The 23,988-nt window shown below is 37.3% G+C and overlaps 2 protein-coding genes across 2 annotated transcripts; one reads left to right on the top strand and one right to left on the bottom strand.

The window, feature by feature from the left end:
- Positions 1 to 82: 82 nt before the first annotated feature.
- rpap2 (RNA polymerase II associated protein 2) lies at positions 83 to 13,717 on the bottom strand. The gene is made up of 12 exons (XM_067362922.1): positions 13,644 to 13,717; positions 13,505 to 13,550; positions 13,288 to 13,402; positions 13,093 to 13,191; positions 12,917 to 12,982; positions 12,735 to 12,823; positions 11,907 to 11,942; positions 10,863 to 11,802; positions 10,035 to 10,126; positions 9,771 to 9,851; positions 7,430 to 7,498; positions 83 to 350 (listed from the first exon to the last, which is right to left on the bottom strand). Exons 1-12 carry the CDS (start codon positions 13,696 to 13,698, stop codon positions 197 to 199), a joined length of 1,842 nt encoding a protein of 613 aa, XP_067219023.1. The 5' UTR covers positions 13,699 to 13,717; the 3' UTR covers positions 83 to 196.
- Positions 13,718 to 13,736: 19 nt separating this feature from the next.
- glmna (glomulin, FKBP associated protein a) lies at positions 13,737 to 23,955 on the top strand. The gene is made up of 19 exons (XM_067362915.1): positions 13,737 to 13,814; positions 14,247 to 14,322; positions 14,404 to 14,529; positions 14,615 to 14,728; positions 14,837 to 14,945; positions 17,114 to 17,363; positions 17,753 to 17,852; positions 18,404 to 18,585; positions 18,692 to 18,745; positions 18,842 to 18,872; positions 18,975 to 19,064; positions 19,149 to 19,190; positions 19,281 to 19,354; positions 21,144 to 21,228; positions 21,329 to 21,438; positions 21,535 to 21,598; positions 22,783 to 22,915; positions 23,030 to 23,106; positions 23,189 to 23,955. The coding sequence occupies exons 2-19, from the start codon at positions 14,284 to 14,286 to the stop codon at positions 23,282 to 23,284; spliced, it is 1,776 nt and encodes a 591-aa protein (XP_067219016.1). The 5' UTR covers positions 13,737 to 13,814; positions 14,247 to 14,283; the 3' UTR covers positions 23,285 to 23,955.
- Positions 23,956 to 23,988: the final 33 nt, after the last annotated feature.

Here is a 23,988-nt window from a genome sequence, read left to right as displayed (position 1 = left end):
AAAAAGAGTGAAGAGTGAAGCAGTATTTTTTTTTTAAACGCTCATGTAAATCTGAATTTGATTCTATATCAGTTAATTTTGTGCAAGTAAATAAGATATCATTAATTACTTAAATATAATATGGACTAATGAAAATAAAAGGCTGCATAAAATCTTTGAATTAGGTAGGCTTTTATTATAATGTGTGTGCTGTACATTATGTTTGTGGAGTAACACAGGGTTTGAAGAGCATCACGAGGTTGTGTAGATCTCTGTCCTCCAGTTTCAGCTCTCTCATGAGAGAAGAGATGTACTCCAATGAAGACGGACTTGCCAGTGACTCTCTCAGCAATGGTGACACTTCTGTTAACCTAAAACAAACAGAGTTTAGCACCACTGGCATGTAAACAGAATCAAATCAAACTAAATACAGTGAGAATAGCAATTATCTCTCCAGAGCACTATAAAAATTTTCACGGAGCAAAAAAAAAAAAAAAAAAAACTTGTACACCCTTGCAATTTAAAGGGTTAGTTCACCCAAAAATGAAAACAATGTATTTATTACTTACCCTCATGCCGTTCCACACCCATAAGACCTTTGTTAATCTTCAGAACACAAATTAAGATATTTTAGTGGAAATCCGATGGCTCAGTGAGGCCTGCATAGGGAGCAATGGCATTTCCTCTCTCAAGATTCATTAATGTAAAACATATTTAAATCAGTTCATGTGAGTACAGTGGGTCAATATTAATATTATAAAGCGACAAGAATATTTTTGTAGCGCCAAAAAAACAAAACGACATGTAGTGATGGCTGATTTCAAAACACTGCTTCATGAAGCTTTGGAACATAATGAATCAGCGTGTCGAATCAGTGATTTCAGCAGTTTGGCGGTTTGACACGCAATCCGAATCATGCTTCGACACGCTGATTCATTATGGTCCGAAGCTTCCTGAAGCAGTGTTTTGAAATCGGCCATCACTATATAAGTCGTTATTTTGTTTTTTTTTGGTGCACCAAAAATATTCTCGTCACTTTATAATATTAATATTGAACCACTGTACTCACATGAACTGATTTAAATATGTTTTTAGTACCTTTATGGATCTTGAGAGAGGAAATGTCAGGCCTTACGGGTGTGGAACGGCATGAGGGCAAGTAATAAATGACATTTTAATTTTTGGGTGAACTAACCCTTTAATAAAACAGACTAATATTTAACTACAGTACTAAGATTAACACAGCTAAACACAAACACCTGCATTTATGCCACTTTCAGGAGTCATCCATCCATGGTTCTCTCTCAAAGAGGAAAAGGGTTATTGCAACAGCTCGGATTCAACCTGTTCTACAGTTTCTGGAGCTTTATCTATTATTGAACTGATCTCAACAAAAGACCACAGGCCAGCGGCACACCTGACATAAGGCACAGAGGAGTGCGTGCCCAAATTATTCATGAAGGGAAAATAACAGGCCCTCTGCTGAAAAACAGATTGAAAGCCTCAAATGAGTCCTGAAACTTAATGAAGACAAGCAGGCACAAAAAAAAAAAAAAAAAAAAAAAAAAAAAAAAAAACCAGATTCACACCGAGATTAGTGAATATTAAGTTATAAAACATGCAACATGTTTTAAGTAAAATCTTTCCCATTGACAAACAAACCGTTTGTGTTCTGAAGATTACAGTATTTTTCACAAATAAAACTGCATCTTCTCTGGGCAAAATCATATTATATTTGTTGCGTCATCAATAAATGATTTAATTAAAAAGGCAAATTAACTGTTAATCACTGATCAATTTAATCCTGTACTTACTGAAATAATTCACTGTTACTTGTCTTTTCTGTGTAATTAAAGTAGTTCATCCAAAAATTAAAATTCTGTCATTAATTACGCACCCTCATGTAGTATCAAACCCGCAAAACCTTCATCTTCAGAACACAAATTAAAATATATTTTTCAATCTGAGAGTTTTTTTTAATTTCCCATAAAAAGCAACAAAATTACCACATTCAAGTCTAGAGTAGTAAAGACATTGTTAGAGTAGTAAAGACATTGTTAAAATAGTCCACGTGACTACAGTGGTTCAAACTTAATGTTACGAAGCGACAAGAATACTTCTTGTGTGCAAAAACAAAACAAAAATAACGACTTTATTCAACAATTTCTTCTCTACCCTGAGAGTCAGTTTATGTTGAACACACTGCAGAGCTGTAATGACAGAAATTTCATTTTTGGATGAACTAACCCTTTAATTGTGAAATTGACTAGCAATTTCTGAGTGAAAATTGTTTCTACACATTTTTATTCAGTGAAGTTATTATAAAATATATATACATATATTACATTTTGGGGGTTATTAGAACAGCACACTTTTGCACAATCATTTCTCATGGGGATCTAATAACCAAACAAAGCTCTTCTTGTGAACAACAGTGGTTAATCGGCTGAAATCCTCCAGCCAGTCAATAATAAATCAGAGCCGTGTCTTTAGGACAGATCTTTAAATGGGGAGTGGTTTAATAGTGCTTGTGTGCTGGCTCTTCAGGTGGAATGTTTCCCATGCTGTTACCGCAGCATCACGGATCCACAGCAATCAGACCTTGATAAGATACGGGCTTGTGTTGACACAGACAGGGAGCAGCACGGAACTCTCTTCAGAGTTAGTGGCTCTGTCAAGCATTCATAAAGCTGAGGGAAGCCATACAAGCCACCTGCTACTGTACAAACATGATTCTGCAGCCTTTTCTTACACACACACACACACACACACACACACACAAAAACAATCTCATTCTTTAAAAAGCACTGCAAGAGTAGTATTCTGATATTCTGTGCCAGTCAATGACAATGATAAAATATTAAATATATATATTGTACATGTTTTCTTTAACAATATCATGAATTATTAATTACATTTCTGGTGAGTCACAGCACCTGATATTTTACAACCTGAACTAACCTTGCCATGCCATAAAAAGGTCAAATTATCTGATATTTTAAGAGACTTTTTTACCTTGACACACAGTCATGAGGGTCTGCAGGGATCCTCTCTATATTTTGATTTCCATTGAATTTTATCATTTTTTTTTTAAAATTCTGCCTGTTAATAACACCATATGACTATGATTTGACAAACATTTTTCACATAATTTTTCCTCTAAGAAATAATAAAAGATTAAGCCGAACCACTTAGGTAAAAAACACTAATTAATAATACATTAACTAACAATAACTAGAACATTTGTAACAGTATTTATGCAATTTGGTTAACATTAGTTATTAAAAATACAAATGTTCATTGTCAGTTCATGTTAGCTCAGGTCCATTAAATAATATTAACACATACTTTTGATACACAACTTTTGATTTTAATAATGTTTTAGTAAATACATCTGTTAACCAACTAAGATTGTTTTAGAAATATATTTCATGGTTAGATTATGTTAACCAACCTAGTTAACAAATGTAATGGTCCCACTTTATATTAGGTCTCTTTAACTACAGTGTATATAAATTAATCACTTGACACAATGCACTTATTGTGCACGTACTTGTTTTACATTGTACAAGTCATCTCAATGGCAAAAAGTGTCCCAATCACCCCGAATTCATGACACACAAATTTTGGGGTTACGGAAACAACACCATGGTAAATACACATATTAACATGAATTTTTCTGAGGTGAGACACTTTTTATTTCATAAGTTCCGAAATATTGTTAGAACATCAACCCTGACAACATCGCATCTGACCACAGATTCTGAATCAGGACAATGCGTTTCCCTTTTGAGATCGGTCTCTCGACATTGCATCGGAAGCTGATGCGTTAGGGAAACTCTCTTTGTCCGAGAAGCCCGACTGAATCATGCTATTGCACCTGCAATAACCAATGGCGCTCAAGCGCGAAGGCTCGCCCACTATATAAGTCCGCCCTGAGTGCTATGAATCTTTATCCACTCGAGCCTGACGTTTTTGCCTTTGATACCCAAGGTAAGCAAAAGAACGAAGATAGGAATTCCCCTCATGTGATTCGGCGGAGAAGAATGTGGCTGCGAGGATGCGGCCTCCCCTTATAGAGAAATCTGATTGGCATAATCTCGTGAAAGCGGCAATCAAGACTCTCCACGCAAGACTTGCTGTAGTCTTCAGCACCCCACCCACTGTTGTGCCTCCCTTCCTGCCACCGTTGAGCCTTGGGCCTGAAAACCTCAGTCTCAGTCTCCATCGGTTCCGGGGAGGATGATGCAATATCAACTAATGCAATGTCATCTAACGCCAACCATCTAAGAAATGGATGGATGGTTCCTATCTGAAAGCGGGCCGCCAATCAGCCGCCCCTCAGAGACCAGAACCATTTTTCCCTGAGATACATGAAGAGCTCACCCAGGCATGACGCTCTTCTTACTCAGCCCACGCCCAGGGACATGCTGTGTCAGCTTCAGCTCTGTACACACTTACCATACTGCAGGTGTTACAGACCAGGCTTTTGAAGTCCCTGGACGAGGAAGGCCCAGACCCAGATGCTTGTGTAAGCTGCATTAGGCAACAGACCACACCCTTTGTGCAGCTAAGAAGGTCATTCAAGGAGTTGGGCATAGCATGGGAGCGCATGGTGGTGCAACAGTGTCATCTTTGGCTCACCTTGACAGAAATGCGTGATGCTGCCAAGTCGCACTTGCTTGACGCACTTGCTTGCTTGACGCACCCCGCGAACCCTAAAGGTATCTTTGGTGATGCTGAGCGAGTTGAAAGTGCTCCAGTTTAAGACAGCGCTGCTGCTTGTGCTAGTTTGTGGGAAGCGAGCAGGAGATATGCAAGCTCTCTCAATTAATAGAGTTTATATGGAGTTCGGGACGGACAACTGTATGGTAAGCTTACCCCAGGCAAGGGTATACACCCAAAGTGTTCTAAACCCCGTTCAGTGCTCAGGTTATAGTACTTCAAGTATTTCACCCTCCCGACCAAGTCACGGAAGGAGAGTCGCGTGAACGCCCACTGTGCCTCGTTCGCGTGCTGTGTGCTTATGTGGGCAGAACTAGCTTTTTACGCTTGCTCTATTCGCTTAGCTATTCGTCTGCTATGGGGCCACTAAGAAAGCTTATTCGGTGTCAAAGCAAAGGCTTCCGCACAAGATAGTGGAAGCCAACTACTTGACTTATTCTTCTCAAGAGGCAGACTGTCCTACAGGACACTCCACTAGGAGTTTGGCTTCATCTTGGGCTTGGTCAAAGGGTATGCCTATTCAAGACATTTGCTTAGCAACAGGATGGTCTTCGCAGAATACTGCAGGTTTTGTCTGCAAAGAGGGAGTTTAATGAGCTGCCATTGGATGGCTAAGAGACTTGTCACCACACCCCTCCTCAGCGAGTGGTTTCGACAAGGTCGTACAGCTGAGAATGTGTTCGTTAACACCTCAACCATACTCGAGCAGGCACTTTTTGCTGCCCGTCTCTTATGTGGTTAAGCAAACAACATTCTCCTCACAGTTCGCTTGGTGTATATTGACAGGGCTCTAGCGGAAGGGTGCCTGACCCTCTGTTAGGCATTCTGTTGCATCTTAGACTCATGGTAGTAAATAATAATGCACTTATCAGAGCTGATTTTATAAATGGTATTCCGCTTCTCAAAGCTGTTTATGTCATAAGTGCACCAATTACATTATTGTTGCTTCAGTCACCTCCCCACACAAATACTGTGACTTGGCGCTGTGTTGACTGGTGCCGAGGGCGTCGATGCCATCTTGAGATATGCATGTTCACTCCCGCTCAACTCTTCTATTAGATTTGAGCTAGTGTTTAGTGTGCTGTTTTTACACAGAGGGGATTTCATACGTTCCCCAACGCGTCAGCTTTTGACGCAATGTGAAGTGACAAATCTCAAAAGGGAACATCTCGGGCCACTCGCAAAACCATGGTCCCCTAAGAGGAGGGAACGAGACATTGCATTAGCTGCCATGTAAAAATCTTTAAGCCTTTGCTGTATGCAATTGTTTAGTCAAAAGATCCAAAGGCAATAGTGCTCAGGCGCAGACTTATATAGCGGCCGAGCCTTTCCGTGCTTGAGAGCCATTAGCTATTGCAGGTGCAATAGCGTGATTGAATCAAGCTTCAGCATTTCAGAAAAAGGAAGTTTCCCCAACACGTCAGCTTTCAACACAATGGTTACATGGGTAACCCGAGACATTTCCTTAGGCACTCTTTACTTAAACTGTGTCTGACAGAAGAGTCAACAGCTTTCATGCACATCTTTCAAAATAAAAGTCTTGATTTAGAAAAAACAGGTTTCATTGACTGCACACTCCCCGACCCGCTCAAAACAAGTCTTGTGACACAGATTGCCCTAACCTACACTTAAACCTACCCATACCACCAAACCGGTCTCTAACCTTACCCGTATCCCACCTCAATATTAGCAAAAGTATTCTGCAATATAAAATTTATGCAATTACAATGTAGTTAAAGACACCTATTATAAAGCGTGACAAATGTAACCATATTGTAAAGTGTTACCATTACTTAAGAATTTAATGATTTTAATAAGGCTCTTATCAAGTTTTTGCTAGTTATACAATATACAGTAAAACATCTCTTACTTTTTGAAAATTCAGAATCAATTCTCAAAAGAAGTTTCTTTATCAAGTAGACAAATATTAACTTGGAGCAAAAACAAATGCACACAAATCATACACGCACTCGCACGGACATAAATCACTTGCGTCTTATGACTTTACATAGTGTGTTCCTGAAGAGAAAACAATGCTCCCTGATTTCCTCAGTACTGTTCCCGTCCGCCCTTGTTAAAGCCAGGCCCTCCAGCTGTTGATCCATCTACCACATACTTTCACTGTCAGAGCACAGCAGGCCACCGAGGTGCCATAAAGCCCCAATCAACAGCCGTCATCAGATAAAACCACAGTATTATCTGCAGTTGCAATAATCTGAGCCTTTATATGAGCACACGTTAGCTTAGGTTGAGGAACAGTCATGCTGGACTCTCATGGCAAATACCAACACATGTGGCACTTTCCCATGCATGAGCATAGCAAAGCCAAGCAGTAGTAGATAATTAGCTTAAGCAATCTAAAGATCTGTTTGACATTTGAAAGAAACCAAATATGTTAATAATAATACATTTTATTTAAAAGCGCCTTTCTGAACACTCAAGGTCACTTTACATAAATAAACAACACACATAGATAAACGACACAGATAAACATTACATGAACATTAAACAATTGGACGATGAGTGCAATCACTAAGCGTAAGCCAGTATGAACAGATGAGTTTTAAGTCTTGATTTAAACAGAGGAAGAGAATCAGATTAAGTTAAGACCCGAATCTGGTTGGATGTAATCTGCACGATGGTTTGATGAGCCATAAACCACCTAGCAACTTCAGAAATTATTAAAATCTAGTTTTATTGTAATAAATATTTATTTGATACTTACACTGACAGAAGAACCACAGCGATTAAAGTCCATTCTGGGATTTTGTGAATGATATTTGTGTTTGTAAACCTGGAACAAAGAACAACATTAGCAAATATGTACTTAAATGCCATACAATTTTGAATGTGCATTGATGTCATAAAGACTTGCAAAATGTGGGGGAATAAGTGCAATATTAAAGTCAAACTGCTTTGATGGCTGTCAGGTTTTTGAAGTTGCTCAGATTTAGTGGCCCTCAACAGGAAAAACATAATTCCTGGAAGCAGGGTCAATCCAAGGGTGAAGTGCCCCTTCAGAGGCATGCTAAATCATCTTCATAGTGTGACACACTATTTCCTGTTGACAACACCTCTATGGCCAATCACAATTTATGGGATGTGAAACTCAAAACGTCATGTCAAAAAGGTCTACACAGTGTCTGATAGACAAACATAAACACTGATTTTACCCTGTTGTACACTATTTTTTATGCTTTTAAAAGAAGTCATATACATATACACACACATATATATATATATATATATATATGTGTATATATATATGTCTTCTTTTAAAAGCATAATAATTAGTGTAAAACTGGGTAATATCCGTTTTTATGTTTGTCTCTCAGACACTGTGTAGACCTTTTTGACATGACGTTTTGAGTTTCACATCCCATAAATTGTGATTATATATATATATATATATATATATATATATATATATATTTGATGCTGTTGACTATTTAAACAATTTGTTTTGTTTTAAAGCCATTGTAGGTTTCTTTCTGGTTCAAATGTGATTGCTTCATGTTAAATTGACTTAAATGATTTTCATTTAAATTGACATTCAAATAATGCTTCCTGTTTAGTCAAAGAGTAAACATTTTAAGTTAAACTAAAACCATTCGTTAAAGTTAAATGAGCACCATTGATTCTAGTTTGTTGTACATTGTTAATTCTATTTGGTTTTAATTGTTTGAGTCTCATGGAACCACTGTTCATGATTGAATCATGTTCAGCCAAAGAGCTATTTTTTGAGTGGGGTGCATGGAGAACTATGGTATCCAAGGTAATGCCGGCATACCACAACATAGGAGGAACCATATCCAAAAGGAGTAACAGTTGATGCAAGAGGAAGCCGTCTGAAAGGGATGCCCTGGTACTAGCCAACTCATTGCAGAATTACATGCGCACCTCGACTCTCCCATTTTAACCAAAACTGTTCGACAGTTCCACAGAGTCAGTATTCATGGTCGGGCAGCTATAGCCAAACCTCTGGTCACTCATGCCAATGCCAAATGTTGGTTTCATTGGTGCCAACACTCTAGTTATGGTGTGAAGAAGCCTGTTGCGTGTCGGGAGTGAAGCATAGGCATTCCCAGAGTGAAGCATGGGGCATTCCCGTCTGTGCTTGATGTGTGCGTCACTACCAAGGACTACTGTACCAATCTGGAGGACGATATGCACTTAAAGGGGTTCGTTCACCCATAAATTAAAATTTCTGTCATTACTCACCCTCATGCCGTTCCACACCTGTAAGACCTTTGTTCATCTTCGTAACAAAAATTAAGATATTTTTGATGAAATCTGAGAGGGATTTTTTATCCCCCACACAAAGCAAGTTTTTATTTTTGTTTCGTTTGTGCACACAAAATGTATTCTCGTTGCTTCATAACATTATGGTTGAACCACTGCAGTCATGTTGACTATTTTAACGATGTCTTTAATACCTTTCTGGACCTTGAATGTGGTAATTGCGTTGCTTTCTATGGGGGATAAAAAAAACTCAGATTTCATAAAAAATATCTTATTTTGTGTTCCGAAGATGAATGAAGGTCTTATGGGTGTGGAACGACATGAGGGTGAGAAATGACTGAAATTTCATTTTTGGGTGAACTACCCCTTTAATAGTTCAAACACTATACCCTAAAGGGGGTGTCATGTATCAGCGTGATTATGCACCAATACACACAGCAAGATTTGTTACAGAATGGTTTGATGAACATGAAAGGGCAATATGGCCTGCATTCACCATATTTAAATATTTTTGAGTCACTCTGAGGTATTTTGGAGGAGCAAGTCTGAAAACATTTTCCTCCATCAGCATCACAATGTGACCTGGCAACTGTTCTGGAAGAGGAATAGCTCAAAATCCCTCTGGCCACTGTGAAGGACTAGTATTTACCATTCCTAAGACGAATTGCTGCTGTATTGGCAGCAAAAGGAGCTCCTACCATACTAATACAAAATTATTGTGGTCTAAAACTAGGTGTTTCATTTTCATTGTCCAACCACTGTATATCACCCTGTCTGAAAATGCACAAGTCTTCACCCTTCATATGGTGTGTCAGGTGACTTACCTGAATGTCCTGACCAGATTATTAATGTCATTGATGACATCACTCAATGTTAGACACAGGGGTCCCACAACATCTCTCAAGCTTTGGAAAGACACAAGATGCTTATGTTAAATAACAAATTGCTGGGTATTATTGAAAGAAATGCAGGGCACCCGTTATACAGATTTCAAGAAGTTAAATGCATAAGACAACATTATTATGACCAAAGCAATGTTCGGTTGTGTCTAAAGCAGCTGGAATGACAAACCATTGCTGAACACTGACCTCCGGCTGAGCTTCTCCACAGCAATGCGTTTCTGAATCAGATGCTGCCCATGAGAATCAACCAAAGGTAGTGGAGGGTCCTTCACACTGTCCTGGAGGCCCATAAGAAAAAGTGTGCATGTCATTCAAGAATGCAACATGCAGAAATGAATTAGAGATGCTGCCAGGTGTCATGAAGCTCATGTTAGAATTGAGCACCCACAACAGGACAGTCAGAGTAACTGCAGGTTTAGAATTCAGAATGCACATAGAGAGACCAGAAAATGCATTTGGATGCTTAAAAGTATGAAAGCCAATGAAAATCAAGTGTCATTTTAAACAAAGAACACAAAAACTTTGTTAGGTTATGAAATAAAACAACAGGTATACTGTTCAAAAAGAACACAAAAGTATTTGTAGTTGTCAAATTTTAGTGGATCATGTTCATAGTTAATATGAACTACACATGTGTGTACTTGAGGAAACGGACTTCATAGCAGTGTTTATCATTAACTAAAACTATTATTTTATTCTGTTTATTAAAAAAAAGCTGAAATAAATGAAAATAAATCTATTAGGTGAAAAATTTAAATTAGAAATGTGGCAACTAACTGAAATATCATTAAGGTGAAGTAATAGCCTAAAATTACTAACTGAAATAAATCTTAAATGTTTTTTTGTTTTTTTTTAAAAACAAAAACTAATAAAAATGACAAAAGCAAATAAAATTACTAAAATGAATATAGAGTTTTTAAAGCTAATTCACAATATTAATACTAAACAAATAACACCGATTCACACATCCACTAAAAGTTTGAAAATTTGAAAGGCAAATCATTCAGTTCTCACCTGTGTATCTTCAGTCTCTTTGAGGGCATCAGTCTCAAGCTCTTCAGGCAGAACACACACTCCTTTATAAAACTCCCTCACTCTCAGCTCCAGCGACTCAGTCTCTTTTCGCAGCGTCTCAATATCAGGAGCTGGAGCTCTGGGAGTGAAAGTACTTCCACTGTCCTGTCTTAAGCCCATCTCCATTTCAGCCTCATCCAGGTCATCTTCATCCAGTTCCTCCACTTCCTTTGCTGAGGACTCTGTTCCTGAAGCATATTCAGGCCCATAAAGAAACTTCATAGTTTCCTCAGTTCTCCACTCCATAAAGGTTTGTTGTAGACGCTCTAGTAGGCACAAACTGACAGCTGTAGGAGTTGTTTTAGCTTTGTTATGATCCTTCAACAATCCTTTGAGGCCTGCAGCTCCTCTCTTACTCATGCCCACCTGAGTGATGTTCAGACCACCGGCGGCAGGGAGGGAGTTTCCAATCTCAGGCTGTGAAAGTGAGTTAGTTTCCTGTTGGGTTGCAGTGTCCGTCAGACTACACTGATTCAAAGGCTCCAGCATTCCTTCAATAAAAGATTCCACAGATGTGGTTTTATCCAGTTCGGGTAGACAGTCAGTCGGGTCCTTCTGTGGTTGAGGAGTATGTGACGATCCACTTTCATCATTATTTTCTCTTTGTGTAGTTTCGGCATGTGCATATTGCTTAATTTCAGCACTCGACCCATCCTCACTCACTCCATCCCTCTTTGGCAGTTTTCCCCAGTGAACCCGTGCATGTTTATGCGGTCCAGACACCACACTGGAGACAAAGTCTTGCTCAATGTCGCTGTTGTCGCTCTGGCTGAAGGGAGGGGAGTCCTTGTAAGACTCAGGAATGTCTGGGACAGGATTCTCAATGTCGGCTTCTTTTAAAGGCTTGTCTACCAACTTTATCTCCTGTCCTGAGCTGCCTCTGCACAGGTGAGAATAAATTGCCAGTCAATTTATACAACTATAAATTAATTAGTAATTTCTTTAGAAGCTGCAAAACAACAAAGACCAACAGCATGTACATACCCGTCTCCTTCTTTCATCAGCTTAACCTCAGGAGGACTTTATGGAAAAGAAAGGAACACTTTATTTTTTCCCAAACTAAAATGCTAAACATTGTTAAAAAATATTATTATAAATACTGTTTAAAATTAAAATTATTTTTGCTAAAACTACGGTTCAAAAGTATGGTTATGGCTTTTTTAAAAATAAATAAATACATTTAATCAGCAAGGGCACATTAAATAGATCAGAAGTTATAGTAAATATTTCCATTTCAATAAATGTTGTTCTTTTGAACTTTCTATTTAATCAAAGAATGCTGTAGAAAATGCATCACAGTTTTCAGCTAATTATTACACTGTACAACTGTTTTCAATGTTGATAATAATCAGAAAGGGTTCTTGAGCATCAAATTAGAATGATTTCTGAAGGATCATGTAACACTGAGTAATGATGCTGAAAATTCAGCTTTGTCAGCACAGAAATTTATTACAATTTAAAATATATTAAATTATATTAAATTATTTTAAATGACAATAATATTTACAATATTACTGTATTTTTGATCAAATAAATGCAGCCTTGGCGAGTATAAGAGACATCTATCAAAAAAAATTTAGAATTCTTTCAGACCCCAAACTTTTGAATCGTAGTGCAAATGCCATAATATCAGTTAAAAATTGAATATTAAATTAAATATAACAAATATTTTTTTTTATAACTGTATACTGTATGATAATGATTTTAGTTTTATGATAAAACAATTTGAATTATATGATTACACAATTTGATTTTTATTAATAAATTAAATATTTACTTAATTATAATGAACTGGATTGACAGATACACTACCTCTCATCCTTTCTGAGCCAAAGTGGAGTTTTTGATATCTGGAACTCAAAACATTTGGAGGCTTTGTAGCAGAAATTACTGCAAAAGCACTGAAAATATAGAACAAACAAAAGAAAGTGAAGACGAACTTGTCTGCTTCATCTCAAATTACCTTTTAGAAGAGTGATGGAAAGAAATCATACCTTGCGCTCTGTAATATCATAGACTCTGTTAGTCTTAGTGGATATTTTAAACCGTTGAGCAGGCACCTGAAATGTTTTTTTAATAAAGTTAATAAACTCTTAGTAGACTGAACTAACGCCTATGTCAAATAAAACGTAAGTAATAAATTATGCATAATTCCAAGAAAGTTTCTTACGTTGATTAGTTTATTTGGACACACAGGATATCCACACAGTTTGGCAATGGACCGTTCTTCCACTGTGTCTTTGTAATTGGTAGAAGTGATGTACCATGCCTGCAATAGAAGATGACAGGACATTCTTTTTGGAAAACAACCAACAACTTCTTAAATCTCCAGCTGAACTGTATAGAGGCTAAATAAGTAACTTACACAGTCGATGAGGAATTCCTCTGTCACACTGTCCTCCAGCAGCCGCTCAACCACCTGCAGGGCTTTGCGCTCCAACTCCAGCTTCTGTCTGAGCGCCTCTTTAATGGCCTCCCTCCTGCAAACATCACACTTTATATAACTGAACGTTACCTCATTTAAAATGTTACTTAAAAACACCGAGTCAAAAACAGAGTTCAACTTGAGTAAACAAACACACCTTCTGGCCTCAACCGCTGCTGAAATCGCCTGGGCACTCTTTCCACCTAAAATTCAGATTATATTCAGACAAATATTGTTAAAGTAAAAAACTAAAAACTAGGAAGACAAATTGCATGTAGCTCCATGTATCAGCAAACCTTTCTTTTTTGATTTCGAGGAGCTAATCTTTCTCGTCACTTCACCGGCTTCCATGCTTGTTTTCTTAAACTTTTTCCGCCTACGTCACAGAACTACGGCAAGCCGCCAGCGACACGATTCATCCCGCTGCAGTTTCCAAACATGAGGCGCTGCTTATTGAAAGTATAGCTGTAAGTGAGCGCGCTTTTGCAGTTTGTATCTTGTTAAGTAGACTTATATCTTATTAGCAAAATAAAACAACAGCCATGCCATACAAAGCTACGCGAACGCATAATCTTATTATAGAGCTTATTTGGAGAACGCAGGTCGTATGGAGATTTTAGCTATCTTGCTAATGACTAACGTAACGTTACAAGAACCAGTTTATATCTATACAGAATCTTAGACGAAGAGTGAGGTCTATTTATTAACAGTTTATTTTTTTATATAGACATTTTCTCTAATATGTGCGTCTGCTTTATTTGCTGATGATAATAGTTAGAGCTGTGTGACAACCAGCTGCTCTTTATAAAGATGTCATGATTGATGATTACGTCAATGCTCTCTTGTCTTTGTACCACATCACTGTTGTCATGCATAATATCATCATTTTTTTAATACAGAAATCTTTGATGACAGAAGACGTTTCGGACCATCAAGATGGCTCTAGAACAGCTCAGTGATGTAGTCCAGAGATGTGTAAGTGTCTATGTATGTGTTACTGTACATTCACAATGTGTCTCCTACAGTCAGTCACGTGTGTATTCATTTTTTCATTAGCAAGCAATCAAGGATGAAAGCTTCTCACCGGAGGACTATGATTTATTCCTCGGCGCAGGAAGAACCTGCATAGAACAAGGCGACAGTGCTCAGGTTCTCAGCATACTAGTGGATGAGAAGAACAAGGTGAGATGCACAGCATCTAGTGCGCTTTGTGATTCATCTATGGAGAAGGACACATTCTGGAAGCTTTTTCCTTGTTTTACTCTAGAACATAGTGAGATGCATGGGCTGGAACCTGCTGGGACCTCTGGTACAGATGCTCCTGAAGAAGGAAGACAAAAACCTTCCCCACTGCCATGCAATCCTGTCACATCTGTTGGAGGTTATTTATGCCTTGTTCTTAAACTGTGATCAGATATCTTGTCATTACCAGCAGTAAGTTCCCATGCTGCTTTCAATTATTCATTCATAGTGTTGTTTTGTGAAACAGGTTTGCAGCCCTAAAGAGCTGCTGGTGGGTTTGTTGGAGCAGGTGGAGGAGGCTGATTCTGCCTCTATTGCTGAGATGGTTACTCTTCTCCTCAAGCCTTTACAAACAGGTTCCTCATCTTTTAGTCTCTTTAAAGAACCCTTTATGCCAAAAAAATTCTATATAGAACTTTAGGGTTCCTGACTCAATTTTAAAGAACTCTTTATGCCAAAAAGGTTCTATAGAGAACTCTAGGTAACTTAAAGGGTTAGTTTATACACAAGAACAAACCTCTTCTGGAAGCTCAAACGTGCTGCATAACCAGTGAGGTTCATTCTCATGCGTTACGCTGCACGTTTGAGCTTCCGGGAGAGGTTTGCTCTTGTGCGTTATTCAAGTTAGGTTCAGCTTCTGTTTATGTTCGCTGATCAATGTTTGTATGCGAGTAAAAGCCTAAATTCAATCTGTTCATTATAACAAGCAATTGATTCTCTTCAGAAAAATTGGACTCAACCGCTCGATTCATATGGATTAGTTTTCCGATCTCTTTATGACGTTTTTGAAGCGTCAAAGTGGTAGTTATAAAGGTAGTCAATGGAAGGAAATCTGACAGCATTCTGTCATCTAAAGCCATGCACACACTTAACAATTGTAAGGCCGATTATGAATGTAAATTGATACTTATGACTGATCGCGTTTCTAGTAGTTTGATCGCTCAAACGCGTCCAGTCAGAGCCAGTTGCGTTCAGTCTGCGATTACAGTCGGTGTTCAAATTCCATGTGTAAGTATTTAAATCTGCTTCAGTCGCAGGAAACAATCGCTGTAAGTTTAGCACAGTCTTAGAATTAGTCGTTAAATGTGTGCCCAGCTTAAAAGATCTTCATTTGTTTTCTGAAGATGAACGAAAGTCTTACAGGTGTGGAACGATGTGAGGTTGAGTAATTAATGACAGAATTTTCATTTTGGGGTGAACTATCCCTTTAAAGGCTTAGTTCACTTTAAAATGGAAATTACTCCATGATTTTCTCACCCTCAAGCCATCCTAGGTGTAAATGACTTTCTTCTTTCACATAAATAAAATTAATAGTTATTTATTTATCTTCACTCTCCCCTCGAAGCTCCGACTGTCCTCAGACGAGCTGTCAATCAACTGTGAATCACGATGACACGCCCCGTTTCTATAGCACCAAATTGCTAGGTAAAATCAAACTTATCACAAAAACGAACAATTGAATATATATCAGCGTGATAACAACTACCTTAAATGACCAGAACCATCTTTTGGAAAATTTTATTTGAAACATAATTTATTTTTATGTTTTAACCTAAGTGTCATTCGTCTGCATTGAGCGGGCGGGGTTTATGACCTGTACTGCATCCAGCCTCCAGGGGGCGATCAAAGAGCCCGCAGCTTCATTTTTCAGGACGTATGAGGCACACCCGTTTCAGACTAAAAATGTTCACACGATGTGGAATTACTTGCTATGTATGTTCGGAGACCAGCAATATTAATTTCTCATCCATTTTGTTTCTGTTTGTTAATGTCGTTGTACAGCAAGAATGTGACAGTTGGTCGGAGTTGTACATAGATATATCTATGGGAGTTGTATTTGTCCCGCCCCTTCTCCCCTCTGATTGGACGGCTGGCTAAAAAGTGACAGTGATGAGCGCAGCGTTTTACTCAAAGTTGAACATTCTTTTCAACTCGAGGCGACCATTAAAAAACGCCGAGATCGCAGCGCTTGAGCATGAAAAAGACGCTCAGCGCCTCGCTCCTGGCGTTAAAAAAACGCAGCGTTCCCATTGAAAAAATTGAAAAAGTACACTAGTCGCTGGAAAAAAACGCTTTAGTGGACACACGGCCGAATGCCCATTCCTAGTTTGAAACTCAAAAAAGTTCATCCATCCATTATAAATGTACTCCACACGGCTCCGAGGGGTTAATAAAAATATAATAAAGGCCTTCTGAAGTGAAACGATGCATTTGTGAAAGAAAAATACCCATATTTAATATGTAATACAGTTAAAAATAACTAGTTTCCGCCAGAACGCTTTCCATATAAGAAAGTGTAACCTCTCGCAGTTCAAAACGCTTACACTACATCCTATGCCTTCTGTATTTAAACTTATGAAACAAGCTGACGTGACGTCAGACAGCTCCATTGTTGTCCGACTGGTCGACCATCCTGACTCATCCATACAGAATTCTGATAAAACTCTTCTATGTGACTGGTGTTTTTTGAATGGGTCCTAAATTAACCAAATCCTCTTCTGCCCCCAACGTCTGAACATCTCAGTGCTGCTGAGGCTGGGCGTGAAGAAGGCCTCGTCTGTGGGCATGGCTCTCTCCACGCTGCTCAGCCAGGTGGCCAGACTGCCGGTGCCTGTCACCAAAGAGCAGGAGGAGGACGATGTTTTCGGCTTGTGCCGCTGCTGCACTGCTCTTCTAAAATTTGTGGAGCCCTTTGTTGAGGAGATCAAGGAGGTTGTCAAGGACAACAACAGAATGTCCAGGGACAATGAGCTCAGAGTGGAACTTCTCAAGTTGTATGTCCCCAATTATGTTATTTAGAATTATGTAGATTATAATTTCATCCCCAAATTAAGTATATATTTCGGTGTAATATCAGTTATCAGTATTGGTGAGCTTTTTGATATTTTATTGTGCATATTCATTTCCTCCATTTTTACATTTAGATTACCGTTATTGTTCTCTAACACTTAATTGGTTAATCTTTAAACACACTAATAATGTAATATAATACTGTTAAATGTAATCTTTAGCAAAATCTCAACGTTAGAGTTATAATAGTGTGATATGCAGATTCATTTAAAACAGTTGATTAAAATTTTTTGAGTTTTAGTTTAGAATTTTTTAGACGGTATAACAAAGTGTTTTAATATTGGCCATTTATGTATTATATTTTTCTATCCAGCTGTATGAAGAGTTTAAGTGAGCCTCTGCTGGAGGTGCAGTTGAAAGATCCAGACACACTTCAGAAATCCCCTCTGAGAGACTTTGCTACTGAGATACTGGTATAACATTGCATGAACTTTCTTAACTAGTGCAATCCTTTATCGCATGAATCCAATTATTGCTTTTGAACTATCATTCAAAAGTTTGGGGTCATTTTTTAAAGAAATATATATATATATATATATATATATATATATATATATTTTAATTAAAAGTGACTGTAAAGGCATTTATATTGTTACAAAAATAATTATCAAGTAATCAAATCATTCAAAAATCAAATCAGCATATTAGAATGATTTCTGAAGGATCATGTGACACTGAAGAAGACTGGAGTAATGATGCTGAAAATTCAGCTTTACTATCACATGAATACATTTTATTTTAAAAATTTGCTTTTACTGTATTTTTAATCAAATAAATGTAGCCTTGGTGAGCATACGTGACTTACACTTACTGAAATCAAACTTTTGAATGGTAGTCTAAGTTGCACTAATAAAATTTCATTAGCATAATATTAAATCTAGAGGCATCTGCTAATATGTATTTCAAAACTACTGCCTTGATATACCTTTTCATACTTAAACTGCATTATGTTCCATGTCTACAGATGATTTTGTCAAATATTGGGGAGTCACTCCCTGATTTGTTAAGTCGTAATGTGCTGAAGAGAAGGGAGGTCCCAGGCTTTCTTGAAGAGGAGGTCAGATACCCAAAGGAGTCTCTGGCCTGCATGTGCCACCTGCTCTTTGTGGATCATATAGCTGTGGACATCTTTCCAGCAGTTCTCAGGTGAAGAGAGAAGCAGTTGACCGTGCTGATTTTACTGTATTATGAATCAACACAGAACAAATGCTCCTGTCAATTTGTGCTGACATTTATTTGCATGTTTTTTCAGTCCCATTTTTGTTCTTCAGTGCAACATGGAATATATCGAGCTGCTGTTAAGCAGGTACTTATAAAGTTTAAAGACTATAAATCTGAATATTTGTATGAGAGTCTTCTGACACACAAGATTTCACTCTACTTATTTGATCTTCATTCACAGAACTGAAGTATCTCGTCTGCAGAAAGGATTGGTGAGAGTGTTCTTTACAACATCAAACAATTTATATTTTATGCACATATATGGAAATAATATAACAGCCTATTTTAATATTCCTTTAATACTTCCATCATAGGAACTGTATGAAAAAAGTCTTGTTAGAGTTGAAGATGATAGTCTACCAGTAGATCTTTTGGAGCTGAAGACATTTTTCAGTGTTCCACAGGTAAAAATGTTATATTTAAATTGTAACAATAGTTTTGTGTGTGATTTAGGTGTGATCTTGTAAGACTTTCTGTTTTCTGTTTAGAACTTGGTTAAAGTTATGACGTTGTGTCCAGACCAGACTTTGGTAAGTGAGATCTGTTGTGTATGTGTATGTGTTGTATAATGTCTGCTATCATTTGTTGATTTTGATTTGTCTTTGCCCACACCACCACAGAGAAGTAAAGGCCTTAAAGTGTTTCAGCTGAGTATTGACAAATTCACCACAGAGGCCAAATACAAGTTCTTCAGGTATGCCCTCCTTCTGATATGTAAACATGAAAACCTCTCATTTGGTACAACAGAACCCTTACAACTAGGGATGTGCCCAAAGCCAAATACCTTATTTGGAAAGGTGCAGATAATGGCTTCAAAACGAATAACAAATTCTACTGAATAATAGGAAAACTATATTCTGCAAACACGGTAACTCCTCGTGTTTGCTGGAATACAGGTGAGCCAGGGGATAGCATAGCACGATATTATACATAAACCTCTAAAATCACACACTACACAATAATGATTGTGTGAAGTGAATGTTTGTAAACTTTATGAATGAAATAAGCAGAGCACGATCGCAACTTTTAATACAAACTAAAATACTACATCATACACATTTTTTACTATTTGATATGTCTATTTAAAGGTGCCGTAGAACGCGTTTTCAAAAGATGTAATATAAGTCTAAGGTGTCCCCTGAATGTGTCTGTGAAGTTTCAGCTCAAAATACCCCATAGATTTTTTTCAATTCATTTTTTTAACTGCCTATTTTGGGGCATCATTAAATATGCACCAATTCAGGCTGCGGCCCCTTTAAATTCTCGCACTCCCCGCCCCCCGAGCTCGCGACTGCCATAAACAGCATAAACAAAGTTCACATAGCTAATATAGCCCTCAAAATGGATCTTTACAGTACATTAGCAACATGCTAACGAAACATTTAGAAAGACAATTTACAAATATCACTAAAAATATCATGTTATCATGGATCATGTCAGTTATTATCGCTCCATCTGCCATATTTCGCTATCGTCCTTGCTTGCTTACCTAGTCTGATGATTCAGCTGTGCAGATCCAGACGTTAATACTGGCTGCCCTTGTCTAATGCCTTGAACATGAGCTGGCATATGCAAATATTGGGGGCGTACGTATTAATGATCCCGACTGTTACGTAACAGTCGGTGTTACAGTATGTTGAGATTCTACTGTTCTTCAGGGGTCTTTTAAACAAATCAAATGTACATAAGAAGGAGGAAACAATGGTGTTTGAGACTCACTGTATGTAATTTCCATGTACTGAACTCTTGTTATTCAGCTATGCCAAGTTAAATTCAGTTTTCAATTCTACGGCACCTTTAAATGTTTTAAACCTTGTACGATATGATACACCAATGAGTGTAAACTTTATGAATGAAATAAGGACAGCACGATCGCAAATCAAATAGTTGTGTTTCTGTTGTGCATCTCTAGAAATCAAAGCTTTGACAAGTGATGCCAAGATACTACATCATACACGTTATACTAATTTATATAATTATTTAAAGGGTTAGTTCACCCACAAATGAAATTTCTACCATTAAGTACCATTAAAGGTGTTACAGAGGATGTTTTGTTTTATACATTTTTGCCAAATTACTTGAAACTGTCTTTACTAACTGATAAAAGACTATTTATTAGGTGTACTGAAACGAATAATATTAATATGCATCATCTGTGCACGAGGTAGGGCCTAAAAACATCAGTCAATCTGGCCCTCTGGCTTGTCATCTGCCAATCACGTCACTTTACAGTAGTGAGTAACGCATTTCTTTAGACAAAATGCATATGAAATATAGCGGAGGAGAAAAGAGCAGTTGTTCTAAGCATGAGAATGCTTTATAATAAGCTCTCCAAGTTCAAACAAAAGCCTAGTTTATTACGGCCCTGTTGTTAAAATTAAAATTATTTATTTTTATTTTTTTCCATAGAAGCAACAAAACATGTACACTGCTCAGCTGCTCAGACACTAACGGTTTCATATATGGCACTCCTCTGTTTTCAGAGGCATGTTGAATACAAGTCACCATGCAGGGGTGGAGGGGTACATTATCAAGAACATCAAGAATCAGATTGACTTTTCCCTCAAGGTAAGATAAGTCATGATACCATGTTATATAACCTTCATTTGTTTCCTTTTTTTTTTTTTTTTGCATTGGACCTCCATTTACTATTGCATTGCATTTTTAGCCATGTAATGGTAATGATTGGTTCCTGGGTAAACATCTGCTGCCTCTGCTGCGGCTGGTGCTGTGTCTTCCACACGGACCAGAAACAGACCTGCTGCAGAACTTAGACAGGTGAGACCCTTTAAAAAAGCCTCGTTCTTACTGCCAAAATGGTTGCTTCATTGTAGTCATTTGACTTGACAAAACTGACAAATCCATATCAAACAGGATCATGGAGTCGCTGAACCTCCTGAGATACATGCTCATTCGAGATAAAGAATGGGAGAATGAGGTAAGGGTAAACCATCTTCTAAATCGGTGGTGCTGGAGCTGGGAGCCACTAGGGGGCTTTAGCACACACTCCCAAGGGGTTTAAATAGATTTAAAATGAGATAAGATAAATCAAGCCTTACAATAAGATCAAGATGTACATTGACATTGTATTTCTCAGTTTATTTGTTCCCTCAACAACTGATTTTTTTTTTAAATATATATTTATGAACCAGGGTTCACACAGTCTTGGAAAACCTGGATATATGAGGGATTTTTAAAAGTGTGATTTCTAGGACTGGAAAAGTGATGGAAATTAATCAAATCTATTTTGAATATAATTTTTTTAGTTAAGTCAAGCTATAAAATATTTTGAAAAAAAAAAATGATCTAGTGGCGCATTTGGTACTCAAACAAACAAAAAACTATGGGTGATAAAAAAATATATTAAGTGGACATTTCTTCACAAAATGACAGCATACATCCATGTCCAGGCACTCACACAGATTTTGTTATTTAAAAAAAAAATAATGTTGGTCATTTTAAATACCAGAAAAAGTTATGTGAGATCCTGGATGTGGAAGCATGGTCTCTAAAATATTTCATTGTGTAGAAATTGCTGAGCATTGTTATTTTTCATATAGTATCATTGAGATTTTAGTTTTTTTATTAATATTTTGAATTATTTTATTTTCTGTTTTCTCTATTTATTTTTTTATTCAGTTTTACTTTTTAATTAATTTTAGTACATCAAGTTAAACTAAATGGTAAAGGTCCCTTGCCAGCTAACTAAAAAAAAAGTAACTAAGGTTTTTTTTATATTTTATTTTATTTCAGTTTGTTTGTTAAAGTCATGAAAATATTTTTTTTATGGTTTTGGATAACTGTAATAACCCTGTTGCAAAGAAATTGCTATTTGTGAGTATATAAAAAAACTTAATAACAAAATAAATAAAGTGATTTTAATTCATTGTTAATAAAAGTGTAATTAATAAATGGAATTTAATTATTAATTTTTCTAATAATAGTGATAACATTATAATATTATCATTTTAATATTTTGCCACTACTAGTCTTTTTAAATAAAAAGGTTTGAAAACAAGCAGCTTTTTTCATTACAGTCTTTGTCAGTGGAGACAAAACTGAGACCCACTGCTCTACATGGCATAACAGACTCCCGCATCATATTTTTTCTTATCTGTTTAGACAGGAATTTGGACGGAGCTTTATAAGATTGAGGACAACTACCTGAAGCCACTTCGAACCGGTCTGAACATGTCCAAAGCGCATTATGAGGCAGAACTGAAGAGCATGAAAGAGAAGAAGATCAGTTCGAAAGGTGCAATAAACTCTCATTCATAATCCCGAACTAGACACATTTATGCTGTGTGAATGTAGCTTGTGTCACTTGAATTTTCTGTAGTCAGACTGCTAACCTTTTTTGTTGTTACAGACTCTAAAGCATCAGTATGCACAGTAACTGTTGACAACGAGAAGCTGCCCAACATGACACCAGAAATGCAGATTCAGGTATATTATTTTGTGCATCAGTCCACACTGGTGCTTCAATACAGTGGACACAGATAACAGTGTTTTCATGTCACTCCTGCAGGTTCTGCAGTCAGCTCTCTTCACATTTGACCTGATAGAGAGCGTCTTGGCAAGAATCGAGGAGATCATCGAGACTAAAGAAAGACACTTGTCATGATGTGAGAGACTGTATGACTCCTTTAGCATCCTCTTTTGGTTAACGTAGTCACACTTCTCAAAGCACCGGAACCAGTTTCCTTTAAGGATCCTACAACTAATCGAAAGAGACAGTTTTGTGATGCCACCAGCTCTAGGGTGGGGAAAAAAGCATGGACTACATTTGATTTTCTTTATTTTGCTGTATTTTACCGTCTCTGTGTGCACTCTGGCTGTAATCACTCTTCACTCTACAGTAGCATATTATTGTAGTATAATGTTATTTGCAACTTTTTAGGACAGATTTTCATTGTTTCAACCTCAGAACTATGATCGTGCAAATTTGTTTGACAAGTCAAGATACTAATGTAGAAATGTAATGGTAGGTCACCTATAAACATATGACAATACAATAAGTTATTGGATTATTACTATTTGCTGACAAGCTTTGTTGTGTGTATGTCAAATATATATATATATATATATATATATATATATATAAAAAAAAAAAAAAACACTGTGAACTATGCAAAAAATTGCACGATATAAGATGCAAGCGCAAAGTGAAATTTCCTAAAGCTCTGCAAAGCTGTTTGTACCTGCATTTTTGCATCTTTCTTGTCTGTGAAATCAGTTTTTCTATGGGGGAAATATTTGGCAGTGTTCTTTGATTTTGCTACATGCAATGGTCCCTCAGGCTTTGAATAAATACCATTGTTTTTCAGA

The sequence above is a fragment of the Chanodichthys erythropterus genome, chromosome 16 (genome assembly GCF_024489055.1).
Source record: "Chanodichthys erythropterus isolate Z2021 chromosome 16, ASM2448905v1, whole genome shotgun sequence".
In the NCBI taxonomy this organism is placed as follows: Eukaryota; Metazoa; Chordata; class Actinopteri; order Cypriniformes; family Xenocyprididae; genus Chanodichthys; species Chanodichthys erythropterus.
The sequence above is the reverse complement of the archived record's forward strand: the minus strand, read 5'-3'. Positions and strand labels throughout refer to the sequence as shown.

What these genes read in the sequence shown, in the direction of transcription:
- rpap2 (XM_067362922.1), bottom strand. Translation starts at nt 13,698, where the DNA reads ATGGAAGCCGGTGAAGTGACGAGAAAGATTAGCTCCTCGAAATCAAAA. An exon ending in GCAGCGGTTGAGGCCAGAAG is followed by an intron (nt 13,403 to 13,504) that starts GTGTGTTTGTTT and finishes TGATGTTTGCAG; the next exon opens with GAGGGAGGCCATTAAAGAGG. An exon ending in AATCTGGTCAGGACATTCAG is followed by an intron (nt 7,499 to 9,770) that starts GTAAGTCACCTG and finishes TCTTTGTTCCAG; the next exon opens with GTTTACAAACACAAATATCA.
- glmna (XM_067362915.1), top strand. Translation starts at nt 14,284, where the DNA reads ATGGCTCTAGAACAGCTCAGTGATGTAGTCCAGAGATGT. An exon ending in CCTCAAGCCTTTACAAACAG is followed by an intron (nt 14,946 to 17,113) that starts GTTCCTCATCTT and finishes TGAACATCTCAG; the next exon opens with TGCTGCTGAGGCTGGGCGTG. An exon ending in ATCGAGCTGCTGTTAAGCAG is followed by an intron (nt 18,746 to 18,841) that starts GTACTTATAAAG and finishes CTTCATTCACAG; the next exon opens with AACTGAAGTATCTCGTCTGC.